The sequence below is a fragment of the Vanessa tameamea genome, chromosome Z (genome assembly GCF_037043105.1).
Source record: "Vanessa tameamea isolate UH-Manoa-2023 chromosome Z, ilVanTame1 primary haplotype, whole genome shotgun sequence".
Taxonomy (NCBI): Eukaryota; Metazoa; Arthropoda; class Insecta; order Lepidoptera; family Nymphalidae; genus Vanessa; species Vanessa tameamea.
The window spans coordinates 7522521-7538258 of record NC_087341.1 but is presented as its reverse complement, the minus strand read 5'-3'; the positions used below and the strand labels follow the sequence as shown (position 1 = coordinate 7538258).

At 30.1% G+C, this 15738-nt stretch overlaps 1 protein-coding gene across 1 annotated transcript in view; it reads left to right on the top strand.

The window, feature by feature from the left end:
- The first annotated feature begins 9096 nt into the window (after positions 1-9096).
- The window catches only part of LOC113402200 (leucine-rich repeat transmembrane neuronal protein 2-like), an 85400-nt gene continuing 78758 nt past the window's right edge, over positions 9097-15738 (top strand). The window contains exon 1 of the mRNA XM_064220489.1: positions 9097-9215. Coding sequence (XP_064076559.1) covers positions 9190-9215 — 26 coding nt within the window. The 5' untranslated portion in view covers positions 9097-9189. The remainder of the gene's footprint in view (positions 9216-15738) is intronic.

Here is a 15738-nt window from a genome sequence, read left to right as displayed (position 1 = left end):
GATATTTGTTTATGATCATAAATTTATAATATTTCAAACGAAAGTAATACAATGAACGCTTCAAACAAAAACAAAAATCACACGAAAACAGTGTTACCGTTAACAAAAAAGTGTTAACTTCGAGTGTTCGTAAATAAATCACTACAATACAACTGGATATATTTCAACAATTTAATACGATGAGTGACCAATTTACCACAAACAAAAATAAAATTGATTTTATTAACAACTAACTCACATTGGCTTACTGATGCCACATTGAATTAATGCTTTCAAAAAGAACATATACAACTGTTTTTTTTTATATTATAGTGTGTGGACCGGCAAATGGGCCAACTAATGTCATGTGGTCACCACCGCCCATAGACATTAGCGCTGTTAGAAATATTAACCATCCACCAACTTTGGGAACTAGGATGTTATGTCCCTTGTGCCTCTAGTTACATTGGCTCACTCACCCTTCGAACCGGAACACAATAATACCAAGTATTGCCAAAAATATCTGATGAGTGGGTGGTACCTATCCAAACGGGCTTGCACAAAGTCCTACCACCAAGTTAAATTGTATAATTATAGTATTATAACACATTATAAGTTATTAAACAATAATTTTCGTGATCGATACGAAGCCTTAGAAACAAAACTAACAAGATCTTAAAGTAATAGTTCCAAGTAAACACGCGTTATTTATTTAAAATAACCATTATAGTGTAAGAAACTAAAGTAATAATCATTTAAAAGAATGACCGAGGAGTTTCATGTTTAGCCTTCAACGTTTATGCGACTTCCGAACTGCTATGGTGTCAATAAAATATTTTATGTTTGCGGATATCTTCCTCTATCCTTGCGAAGTTTATGGAATAAAAATATTATAGGAATTATTCAATATGGGAGTTGTACGCTCTACTTTCATTTTATGTGTTATTGTCAAATTATTGTTTGAAAATGCTAGTACGGTCATCTAGTTTATTATATAAAACGTATAAGTTGTCTAACGAGATATAGAGTATTCATTCGATTATAATGTTAAGTGTACAGTATTATCGTGTTTACTTTTGTGTTCATCTATGCATTCATCAGAATACATTTAAGCTATATGTAAACAATTGTTTATTACGAATAATTGCGAACATATTTTCCCTTCTTTGGTTATTCTATCTAAGGTAGATAATAATGTGAGCTTACAACGCGCAGATTTAAGTTATCGTAGGCGAGAATGCATGTTTTTCTTTATAGACTAAAGTAAAACCCGCTAAATGTTTCTAATGACTGAAATGTCTGGACTAATACTTATTTCTGTATAGGAAGAAGGTTTGTTTCTTATTATATAAAACGTGCGGATTAATAAATACAGAGGTATTACAACTGTGTCAGTCATATGCAGGTTTCGTCACCATGTTTTTCTTCGATGCCGACTACATAATATTTTAATATTTTTATCTTTTTTATCAATAGGTTATATGTTTTTGTATTATTTAGGTAACTGATAGATACGACTTGTAACCCAATCAATTAAGCTGTGATGAATTTAATGATGATCAAGTCTTTATCAATCATTTAAAAAAAAAACTATTGAAAACAAATCATTTATTTGAAACCAATATTTATGTTATGTAAATTGTAATCGGCAACGACTTCTATTAATTGTTATTATTTTTAAATTTGACATATTATTACAAATACTATTATATTTTTATTATTATTATTAGAACATACAGAAGTTTATTTCGTTTTCTTATTTTATAATATAGTAGGGTAGTAGTGAGCACTTCGGCATATTTTGTACCAAGAACAGATCATTTTGGAAGCGCTAAAAACTTGCTCGTCTCAACGTCGAGTAAATGTTTGCTTTTAAATCAGTATTTACTGATTTCAAAAGATTTCCTATAAATTATTTCACTCAACATATTTATAAATAGCTTCTAGTTATTGAGTTATATTCAATCATATAATTATAAAAATGTAATAGATACTTTTTGTTTTGACATCTTCATAGATAAATATAGAAAAAAAATTTTTTTTGTTTGAAATGGTAATTGTAGATCTTGGTGGAAAAACGAGAAAATAATTCGTTGTATTTTTGAAGCTGTGTCTTCACTTGTTAAACTTCGTGTAGAGTAACATCAGTCATCACACATTCATAATCATAAAGTTTACTGTCGTAAAAATATGTTCAGTCGTTTAAAACCTTTTGTTTATTTAAGTTTCATAGTAAATTATATTGACACAAATTATAATAATACTATTGAGCAATACGAAGACATGTATTAATAAAAAAAAGTCTAGTAATAAATCCCAGTGTTATTTAAAATATTCTCATAGGAACAAATAGAATACTTAATAGTCTGATAATGGACTTTTCTAGTAAGCGATTCGATTTCATGAGATACCTGTAACGGCTTTCAGATTTCTGACATTAATTATATCCCAGCGGTATTTCTTCTCATTATTTTTTCACGCTCCACTTGACTGTAACTAGGAGTGAGTATTGCTCTTTAAGTTTTCTTTAAATGGCGCTTTTAACGGGCTTTTAAATTACGTGTTTCTTTAAAAATAGAGCCGAGATGACTTGATGACCATGACTCGTTGCATAACACGCGAATCTTAAACTATGATTGCGGACTCAAAACCAGGTAAGCACTGCTGATTTTAATGTGATTTGTATTTATACATTGCGGAGGCAAAGGAAAGCATCGTGAAAACACCGTGTCGGATCTAAATCTTCGATGTGTGTATCCACTGACCAGCATTGAAGCAGCGTGGTGGAACAAGCTCCAAACCTTCTTGTCAAAAACAGTGGATGTCTTAGTTTAAATGTCTTAAGTAAGACTCACTTGAGTCAGCGTTTTATCAAGTATAATTTGTGAAAAATATGTACTGCCATTTCATTATGTGTGAGACATGTCAAAACAAAATCAATCATTGTAAGCTTTATAAGGAACCATTAGAGTAATAGTAGATTCCCTGCGCCAGTTAATAATATATCAGTGTTAACACTGAGATATTATTAACTTCTAAAAATATGCATATATAAGTAATTGGGATGAAAATAATTGAATGCTATCTGCGCTGATTCGATGACGGAGCAGGGATATCTACTGGATAAAAAAGCATAATAATATTCGTTCATTTACATTGATTCTCTACTGTGGTCAAATCTAAACGAGCTTAACATAGTTACGTGAATATATTACGCCAAATTATTAAAAAAATATCAAGGGAGATTAAGAAAGATTTACAGGAAGAGATAAATTTGCTACCAAGAATATGTTGTTGTGATGGTCATGTTACTATTGCTGACGTATAAATACGTTCGTTATAAACGATAACGCCACCATTATATAAGTATGGTTCAGGCTAACTCGAGTCTGTATCGGCATAAAGTTCATAAAACTATAGAAGATACGGTACATAAAAACTTACTTATTTACTTTCGGTACTTAATAAATTAAATTATATTCTAATTAATATCAAAATTTACTAAACAACATTTATTTTAGTGAAAAGTTAAATTTTTATGAGTTTTATTTGCTTTACTTAAGAAATAATTCATGATTTTAGTGATAAAAACTAACGTATACCTGTCCCCGGAACTCAAAGTATCCCCATACCAAATTTCGACTGAATCGGTTCAGCAATTTAAGCGTGACACCGAAATCGGAATCGAAATATATTTTATTCAAGTCAATCTTTACAAGCACGTTTTTTTTTTTTGCTTTGGTTGGCGGACGAGCATATGGGCCACCTGATGGTAAGTGGTCACCACCGCCCATAGACAAAGGCGCTGTAAGAAATATTAACCATTCCTTACATCACCTATGCGCCACCAACCTTGGGAACTAAGATGTTATGTCTCTTGTGCCTGTGATTACACTGGCTCACTCACCCTTCTAACCGGAACACAATAATACAGTGTACTGTTATTTGGCGGTAGAATATCTGATGAGTGGGTGGTACCTACCCAGGCGGGCTTGCACAAAGCCCTACCACCATGTTTGAATCGTAATATTACAGAACTATATTACAAGTAAAGTAATCATCGATTGAGAATGTACCGAGAAGAACTGACAAGAAACTCAGTAATCATTCTTTTCCAACAATTGATATATATATATATATATATATATTATTTCAGTTAAATACAATTATATATATTACATCCTGCCTGAAAGTTAACAAGTAATAGTTCCAAGCTTTTTATCATCTATATAATCTTGTATTTAATAATATGCTTTATTTATTAAAAATCTTTACTAAGATTCGTAAATTCTAATTATTGTGTAGTGATTAACCTATTCTAAGAAAAAATCGATATCTATGGAAAAAAGACTTTGAACTTAGATTCTGACGATTCGCCCGACAGCCAAGCCTCAGCAATTCCAATAGAAACAAGTATTCAGTTATTCAATAAACATGAAAATACATAGCAAACGAATACGTGAATATTTGATTATACTAGTAACTATGGTGTAAAAATACTATGCAATTCGGTGTTTATAAAGTTGTAGGACTTGTTTGTACAAAACTGCTTATTCGCTTATTTCAGTGCTCGGAAATTGGTAAATTCGAGTATTTCTCAAACGACGTATACAGCCTCCTTTTATTGAAGTATGTTCCTATTTCCTATACAGTTTTATGAGCTGAATTCAAGAAGCGAACCTTTAACATAAAAATAGTAAAACGAATAAACATGACGGAAATTTGTAAAATTTGTTTTAGATTCGTTTTATTTGTTGCTTCGTCGTGTTTAGCTGTCACAAGACATGTTCATACCTAAATTTCTTGTATAAGACATATAGAAGATTTAAAAGCGAAGAAAGATTAAAAATTCATTAAAATATTAAATATAAAACAAAAAAATACGTTTGTAATTTTGAGGATATGTATTAGAATAATAAATAAATCAATATGAATCAAAGTATATAAGAAAGTAAAACGTAAAATAGCACATATATGAAACAATCTACAAACCGAAAGTTTATAACGACCATTATCAAATGAATACTCTACTCAACTCTTGGCGATCGATTTGAAATTATTGTTTGGTATGTGGTCAGGTCATATCGATTGCCAAAGCCATTACAAAAGCCATCTATTAAGGCGCCATCACGACTTGTGCGACAAGCTACTTTATGTCGCGTTTTCTTGAAGGTGACGCTACAATTGACGCATCTATTCAACGAATCTTTAAATAATACAATTTATAATTATTCATCTAGTATTCACCAATCGAGCACAAATTATGGTGCAATGGTATGGTAAAGTTATTTCGCCACATGTCCACTAAACTGTTTAGAAGCTGAATGATGGAATATATATCCAATATATTTTCTATAAGAGGAGAGCTATATTTTACAAAGCAGTGGCAATTTACCTGGCTTTTACATGTAATCGAAAATGTATAAATTTAATCCAATACATGCACACGTATCTATAGATGAGGTATTCATGAACTATTATTACTATTACTAGTATTAAAATACGGTTTTAATTAGCATTATTATAATCTAGTTTTTATCGATTTTAATGTATTAAATGACTTATCTATTGCAAACGCAGGTAATAATAAGCTTTAGTATAAAATTACAATGTATATTTACGTTTTTGAGAAAGTTTGCAAAATGGTGTTTTATTAGAAATTATTTCTCTTAGCTGTCTGTACTAAAACGCTTGTTTCAGGTTACAGTACTCTGATTTCAGTCCAAATATTATTATAAGGAATATTAAAGCAACGAAAAAACCCATTTTTGTAAAATCTCTAGAAGAAAATGTTTATTGGCAGAAATATTGTTTAAATTTGTTCATTTCCAAAAACTTCCTTTCAATATACTATAAGATATGTATTGTATTAAAAGTTCAATATATTCAAAAACAAATGGACGGATTTAAAAGGAAAAAACTATTTTTTTCACATTCACACTTACATCCGAAAACATGTATGTATGTGAAACTCCGTAAATAATAACATTAATAATATAATAACAGCTATATTGTGTTCTGTATACTATTGACCTATGCAAGCTACATAGGTTTAAAGAAATACATTTTAGCAGCCTCTATTTAAGTAAGACGATGGGTTCCGTTCAGAACGGTTTCATTCAAAATGTCAAACATTTTAAGATAAGCTTATTTCTGTTTCGTCTGTTACTTTTGTGACTCTTATGGGCTGAAATTAGGTAGATTTGAAAAGCGGTGTAATAAAATAAAAACACTGTTTATAAAATCGAAAACATAAAACGTCTAGAATCTATTGTAATACTTACTGAATTCGGTCTTACTTACTGAGGTCCAGAAAAAACTTTATGAGAAGGTATTTACTCAATCCTTTCGCAAAGTTTCTCATTGGATCCGAATTCAAGTGATAGCTTTTCTGATTCCGGATTCTCTTAACTAATGAGATTTTCAATACCTTGCCACAAGGCGTTGACACGAAACGGATAAACGAGTTTTTGCGTTCAAGTTTTCTTGGAAAAAGACCAAGAACGCCCTGTTAGCACTCTCACAGGATTGTCAGGCTTTGAGGGATTTTTAAAGTAGTTTGTCTAAAGGTAATGAATGAGTTTAATATCTAGTGATTGCTACTACTTTTATGTTAATGGTCAAAATTTAAATATTCTTCCAAACTAATTTTGAATCTTTCTAGAATTCAAACTCTATAAAGACTTTTATATTTTTAAAAATATTTATAAAACCATTTGTTTATATAAATGTTTATACGTGTAAATTAAAAATCTCGATTTGATAAGTTATATCTCAACGTATACACTTCCTTTGAAGAAGTTTAGTCTTTATTTGTGTCTGATTAAGCTGTTAATTAACTGAAATTATATAATCATTAAATCATAATTTCTTTTAGTGTTTTTAATCCATTGTTAAAGTATAAAGTAGGAATAATTTTATGAAAATAAATTACATATTCATTATGTATTACTATTGAATGTTCCAAATTTATATGAGAAGTAAATAAAACTAATAGACTGTAAGACATTCATTTTCATGAACAATCCTCGTTTTTCAGATGCTGGTCATCTTGTAGCGCGCCACTGAGCCCGCCCGACGGTGTTTATTTTTACCTATATTTATCTCATATAATTTAATTTAACCATTTTAGTTTTAGTTTTAATATCAATTATAATATTCATTTGCAATTCGTAAGTTTCCTTAACCTTATTTCCACAAAACAGGCGGTTGCTCTAAAAATGTGTAGTAATAAAATAACCTTGACTATACCAGGCGAAGATATGAGGTTCTATGATTAAAGTTTTAATACCTCAACAATATAACTCCATCAGTCAGTTACAGGTTACAGGTACATTAATCGTCACCAAAACTTTATGATTTCGAATCGAAATTAAGACTATTTTAGTTACATACCATTTGAAAAGTCTGTATATATTTTAAAGATTCATACTTGACGTATTCGCTTATGAAATATTATTTAATAATAACTTTTATTTGTCATTGTTTATTCTAAGTTGCTTCTTCGTTTATCTCGGCACTTGAAACTTGGGTAATTGGAGTGCTTCTCAATTCTCGATCGACGTGATACAGCTTCTCTCTACCGACGGATAATTACATATATTTAGTATTCGAGTTGATTCATAGAAATAAATAATACGAGTATAAAATATTAAAGAATTTCTTGCATTGCTAATAGAAGTATTCTAAAATTAAACAAAAATATATCATTTACCTGTGCCTCTTATATACAAACGTAATAAATATTAAATATAACAACCTAGTCGATTAAATATTTAGTTCTATACATTTTAATTCGAAATCTAAATTATTTATTTAATTGTATTAATATAATGAAATTGTTATTTTACATAAATAGTTACAAGTTAAGCTACCATTGTTTTTAAATTTGGAATATCCTGAAGTACGGGAAAAGATATTAGTAATTCTATCACACTAATCAAAACACATTTCTTATTTACAATCATATTCATACTTGATTATAAAAATATAAACAAATATACTCTTATTATATCCTTAAAAAATAATGTTATTCGTAAGAGAATTAAGATTCCTTAATCTGAAAATTTATACCGAGATCGTAAATTATCGAAAGATTGTGAACGTGTGAACAATTAAACATATAAAACTTCAATTGCTTTGGGGTACTAGCAGTTTCTTTCCCGGCCTTTAAGAAAGGTGTACGCTCTTTTCTTGAAGGTGCCCAAGTCGTATCGGAAAATCCGCCGGCAAAGTGATTTCACAGAGGGGCGGTGCAAGGCAGAAATTTACTTAAAAACACGTTTTTTTGGATTTTCAGACATCTAAGTGGTGTGAATGAATCTTCGAATTTGAACGCGATGTCCGAAGGCAAAATTCATATCCGAATCTTTGATTCGTTATTATTTATAAAACTTATTTATTTCACTTCATAATATCTAGGTTTATTTTAAAGGTGTATTATATATAAACAATAATTCACAGAGTCGTAAGCCTCTTGAAAATATTTAAACGAGATGAGAGTGATTGATAAGAAAATAATTCAGCTGCATTATGAATCGAAGCGAGGTTATCGTATTATTTCACATAATAACTGAACTATAATTATATATAACTCTCACAAACATATTTTGGATGAAACGTAATATAAATATTAGTATGACGACATATACAATAAATTAAAAAAAAAAATCTTTAAGAGCTTAGGTAATATATTTTTTAAATTATTTTCCGTATTTGACGTACATATATATTATTTTAGGAAAAAATCTACTCAAAAATAGCCTTAAATATTTTTTATGTATAAGAAAATTAATAAAATGGGCATGAAGCGAATATTTAATATAACTAGGAAATGTATATCTTTGCATTAAAATCTATCAACACCAGCCTATAGATATAACAAGGCGAGTACGAAAGAGAACGATATTATTGCTAACATTTAAATATGAATTTAGTATCTATCGTTTAAGGTTCAAATTTATATTTGTTCAACATTCATTGCACACGCCGTTCATTTAGACCGCCCCTACTGCAAGCAGCCCTTTATGGCTGACTCGCCCTTACCTCCCCGAGGGAGAGGTGAGGGGATACAACCCTAGTTAAAGTGCGTCCGCTCACGGCTCGACTCGCAGTGTCGGTTGAGCCGTCCTCGAGCGAAGGTCCTACCGTGATTCGAGGGCAATGAGAACGGCAAAAGTTTATAGTGACTTTAATATTTAACAGCGCGAGATGTATACAGATTTTCATTGGATAAGGTAAGTTGTGTTATTACTTGGATTTTTTTTATTAATACAATTGTCAATTGCCGCAACGCGACTTCCAATTTTTGCGATATATTTTGTTTACAAAGCGATTGTTATTGCTGTGCTTTTTTATTTACATTACTCATTTAATGGGGCGGGCTAGTTTTTCTTGTAGAAAATTTTAACGATGAAAGCTGTTTGTAATTTCGCCATTTATTATTTGCGATATAATTAAATTGCTTAGTAAGTGACCGTATTGATAGTATATAAATTTGAAATATTAAATAGGATTTTACATATTTCACATATTTATAGCAATATGCCTATTTTCGTAATTAAAAATAAATAATAATTATGATGATATGAACAATGTGATTTAATTTTATTTTATAATATAACTATATTTATTTGCAAATAGTTTATACTAAATCATAACAAAAATCACTTTATTATTTTTCGATGATTTTGTTTTGAATACTAAAATATATAAATTATTGCGTACGGAATAATAATACGTGTTATATAAATACCATATAAAATTAAATTAAAATTTAGTGTAATAAATCGTACATTCTGAGTATCCTATGTTACATGTTCGTTAAAATTACACAGCACATTTCAGTCGTTAAACTTTAAAAAAAAAGTTCTCTTAATTCCTCGTCAAATTACCTTAATTACATAAAATAAGAACGAGGTCTATACAATTAAAAAAGAAAGACGACAAGAGATAGATTCAATTAATACTTTTTCGTTTGAATTTCGAACTTATAGTTCAAATGCTTTTAATCATATTTTTACTCATAATTATGCCAACGCTTGAATCAGAAGGATTATATTTTGTCGGTACACGTAATGCAAAAAATCGTTGGACTGTTATAAGCTACTCGGCATTACGATTATTATCAATCAAATAGGTTTATAACGTGGGTTACGTCTCATATTAAAATGTTGCGTTGCATAATTTAATAAGGAGGCTTATGGCAATTGTATATACAAAAAAAAATTCAATTTTTTTTTTTATTTCTATATTTCAATTTATAGGTAGAGGAGGGAATATTATAAACTTAAAAAAAACATAAAAATGAATACAATTCATAACTTACGTACACGGTTAAACCGTGTTTTATATAAGACAAGCTGAATCTGCGACAACACACAAAGCGTCACCACCGATTTACCCCCTTGAGGGGTTAATTAAAAAAGTAAACTATCTCCACACCAAATTTTATCTTAATCAGTTCAGCGGTATAATCGTGAAGAGGAAACAGACAGAGTTACAAACATACATGTATCTATTTTTATAGCATACTACTTGTCAACCGCGGCTTCGCTCGCGTTTTATGTGGTTGGTTGTTATGTGTTAGGCAAAAAGGTAACCTATAAAACTTAACTTGAAACTTGAACAGTTTGCTTCATACAAAAATTCAACAAATTCGGTTCATTAGTTTTCTAGTTAAAGAGCGACAGATAGACAGACAGACAGAGTTATTTTCACATTTATAATATTAGTAAGTAATTAGTATAGATTAACTCTATGGCAAATCACACCTCTTGTCGTATTGTTTATATAATAAAATAAATTTTTAATTATTTTTTATCTGAGGATTTATTTTCAATAAAATAACACATAAATTATAATGTGATAAAATAAATTCTATGCCTCTGACAATAGCATCTGCATTGTCTATGAAATTGTTCGAAAAAATACGGAGACTAACCTTTGTTTACTGTTAAAACAGGTATTTAATTGACAAGGGTTCAACCCTAACTCCGTTGTCGAAAGGGTCTCTTCGACCCTTCAGTCTAATGTTTTTTAGATCAGCTCTCTTAACTTGTATTCGAAATCACTGATTGAGACACATAAAAAAACAATAGATTTAAAATACTGAAAAATTTTAGGGTTCATCTATAGTGATTGTATTTTAACCGATAGTTATATGTCCCTTGAGACGTTTAGCTTAAAGCAATCGGTACCAGTAGCAGTAAGGATCAAAATTTATGATTTAATTTCAAACAACATAATGTAGAGGTCAAATTTGTTTGTTTTCATGTTCGGAACTAATGGTACAAGTCTATTTTTTACTGCTTGCAACATTAATCGTGATTAAATAATATTAATATCATGTAATTTTTTTTTTAATAAATATTTACCCCTGCAAAGCCGGGGCGGTCGCTAGTATCTGATGCGGTTGAGGAGGCAGCTTAGCCCAATACTGGGATTATTATTGGTTGTAGCATTTTAAAAAAAAAAATGTTCCAAAACGATGCAATAAATACTCTTATATATGTATATAACGTATATGTAGATATATATAAGAGTCTAAATGAATATATTTTCTAAGTTAATACTCAGGGTTTTACACCACGATAAATTGATTGAAGACAGAATACAATAGCGGATGAAAGTATACAATGGTCTCGAAGTTACTCGACATAAAAATAGGCTCTTTCTTTGAAATGAGACGTAAATTAACTATTAGTTTCGTTCTGGATGCTTTCATTCGAATTCGAAAATAAGGAAATAGAAATGATTTCATATTTCACTATGGATATTTAGACCAACTAAGACTATACTAGGGCTCCTTCAGCACCAAGCCCGGGGCCTTGAGCTTGAGCTCGTCTCGTTCTCACAGTATAGCTTATAACTGTGGACCACATTTAGGGAAGCGCACAGTAATTTTTACTCCCAATTAGTTAACAGAATTGTGTACATAAATGAATTGAAATACGTATTCTTAAAAGCATTAAAGCGGATTAAGGTGCAAAATGTACCAAGCAGAAAAGCATCTGCTCGAGCGTATGCTAATTACAGTAGCGGCGGCGTGTATAAACCAATGCCCATTGCCGTGTATTTGTGCGCTTTCATAAGCATCCACGTTCAGGTTCGATGCAAGCGAGCTTGCGTGAGCATACTTCGCACTGTGCTTCGCCAGACGTGCGCGGGCTTTTATATTTATATTAGATCGCTATAAATCCGTGTACTATATTGCGAATATCATTTAATTAAATGCTACGGGTGTCAAGGGCTTTTATTAATGATTATTAAAAATAAAATTCTATCAGTCGCAATCAGAGGTGTAAGAGCTAGTTAAATCAATACGTTTCCTCTCACATTCATTAAAGGTTTAGTCATTAGAATAGCTTAAGAGTAAGAGTAATGTAAATCCAATACTATTCAATGATTGAATTGCCTTTTACATTTGATAGCACATACGTGTTAGAGAAAAGAAGCTGAAAAAGCTGTTTCTTATTTAAATTGTTTTTCCTATTTTGGACTTAACAGTAAAGGAACTGATTCTCATTGAAATTACTCTAAACATTTTATTCTTTATAATATATCAACAGTTTTCATTTGTTGTTATACTCAACGCTATACCCTGGTCTACTTACATTTAAAAATACTTAAATTCTCTCCGAGATAATATGTTCATTAAAGGATTTACATTACGACCAATTTAATGAAGCTTTCATGCAGTACGTGGCGATTATATTATCAAAATTCACGATAGGCTACATAACTATCATAATTACAAATAATAAAGTAAAAAAAATCGAATCCTTTTTATTTTAAATTGTAGCCAAATTATTAGTTTTATTTTTTTATAATACGTATCATTTCTCTGTTGTATAATAACTTAAATTTTTTGCGATTTAGCCGTTCAATGTTTCTTGTAAATTTTAATTTAATTTTATATAAATAAATATACGTTATTTCGATTCAATACGTGTAAAATATGCAACAGCACGCTTAATATTTATTCTCTTAATTGAATTTGAAATGTGATTATGTCCCTATGTCAAAGTAGAGTTTCATTACGTTCGTTAAATATTGAACTTGGTTTAATTTAAATTTTGTTCGTGTAATATAATTTACCTTTGTTGTATGGAACAGATATATTCATTATGTTAGTATTTTTAAAATGTTTTACTAAAAATAAATCGTTCCCTAGTCTTTGTTAGTTGTTGTGATTTATTCTTTAAGTTAAAAAAGCTTTTAGTGTTACGACGATTTTCCTTAAGCGCTTGAAAAACTTAAGCTTTTCTCAAGACTGGTAGCATGCAATAGAATTTTTTTAGTTACCCGGAGGCTTATATTTACTGTTATATAATTACAACACACGTGTTTATATTTCGGTACTAGATTACGTAAGATAGTATGATATACGTATGTATATAATGGTTGGTTTCTCTCGGTTTACAGATACGGGAAATTCTATGAAAAGAAAATTAAATGAATATCGTTATTATTATCACCTTGTTGTTAAACAAGATTTTGCTACGTCTTATCGAAAACGGTATTTTTTCTACGCTACATTAAGCCCTTAGACAGAAATAAGTGTTTTTTTTTTACTTAAAGTTTCGATAGTCAAGCGAATTATTATTTTGATATCACAAGTATAATTATCGTAATATTTTTAAAAAGTTAAATTGTCCAAATTATTTAACTGTATAAAAATATTAAAAGTGAAACCACGCTGCTTATTATTTGCCCCTACATCCTGTACGTAATATTCAGTAAAGTTGAGTGTACGTGCCACCGTCCACTGTACACAAAGAGTAAAGCATATTGGAAGTGACACTCAGACGCTTCGCGACAGAATTTCACGTATACGAGTACATATATCAACCTCCGTTACTGAGTATCGCCACAGACTAAGATCGTAATGGTGACGTATTAGTTTAAACATATTATGTTATTCATTACATTTTTACGTCTCATAATAAATAATTTGAACTGTTTAACAAGTAATTGCGTATAAAATAATTTAATTTAACATTGCAAGTAGATAGCAGTTTTTTGCGGGCGTAAGCAATTAGATTTTCACAAAAAAATAAAAAAAACAACAATAAATTTTGGGGTCCCCTTGCTTAGAACTGAAACTCAAAAATTTTTTTTCAGCAAACCCTTATGTGTTGTATGTCTATGGATAGGTCTTCAAAAATGATATTGAGGTTTCTAACATAATTTTTTTCTAAACTGAATAGTTTGCTCTAGAGACACTTCCAATGTGGTAAAATGTGTCCCCCTGTAACTTCTAAAGTAAGAGATTGATAAAACAAAAAAAAAATGATATATATAACCATGCAAACTTCCAACCAAAATTGGTTTAAACGAGAGAGTTCTAGTAAGTAGTTTTGTTTTATACGTCAAAAATTGAAAACCGCAATTTACCTGCCATTCAATCAACTCAAATATAAAAACATATAATTTCATAAACATAAACCCTATGGCACCGTGAACCATTATTTTCTAATAATAAATCTGTAATAGGTGCCTAATTAAATAATTATAATTCGCGCGGGGCATGGCTTGATTGGTAGCGGGTGTGGAGCGCGGGGGGCAGCCTCAAATCAACTTCATTTAATAAAATTAAAAAAATATATTTATTGGTAATATTTCATAAAAAAAATATATTTCATTTATAAAAATTCTTGCTGCCACGGAACCCTTTATGGGCGAGTCCGACTCGAACGTGGCCGCCTTTTTTTTAAATGTTTTGATAAAATCCTTACAAGGAGAGTAACTTAAGTACTTTTTCGTAGTGAGTCTAGTTATATCCTTAGTTTATCGACGCGTTTTCTGCTTTGACAGTCTTTCAAGACATAAAAAATCTAAGAAAACACCCTTACTTACTTTACTTATGAAGTTGTCACACTCAACTTGTCAAGTTGTAATATGCTTATCACTTCTTGTCTTTAAAGTATCTTTGTAACTATTTTGTACGTTATTTGGATTTACGTAACTAGTTTTAATGTTGTCTTCGTAGTCTGTGGCGAGATACGCTTTTATACAAATTAAATAAACAAAGCTTTATCAGGGAATTCAATACTGAAAGAAGATGTTTTAAATTTAGGTCCAATATGAAAAAAATACAATTTGTGTAATAATAATACTAATCAAAATATCTTAAAATATTTTTAAAAATTTCTACAAGTTTTTATTTTTATAATATCATTTTTAAAAAACATAATATTTTATTAAATTAATTTTGGAAAGTCAAATAACACGTATTACTCCAATGTCACAAAACAAAATAATTAATAATAATAATAGATTTTTGACCACACCTGCTCTCCGGCCTGGCGATAATTTAAATGTATACGAAAGTTTCAATTCAAGAGCTCAGGATCTTCGACCGTTTAAAGAATGCCGCAACTAAACATAAAATTGCTGCTGCTCAGTACAGGATTGCAGCCAAAATGTACTTAAAATATAAATTAATGATCAAACCACTAACACAGGCGATTGGATCATTTCATTACCCCATAAATGCTATTACGTGATTCCTGAACTCTTGTGGTTAATCAAGCCCACTGTCCAATTAATATTAATTAAGTGCCATAAATTGTAATATCCTCTGATTTGTTTGATGTGCAACCACCACAAACTGGCTTAAAGCTTAGGTTTCTTGTTAATGACACGTTTTGCTATTACAATTGGCAATAGAATACTATACAAGTTAACATTTACAAAACAACGATGCAACGCATCTTATTACTTTAAAAAAAACGCAATTTCACAAGTCATTTCTAT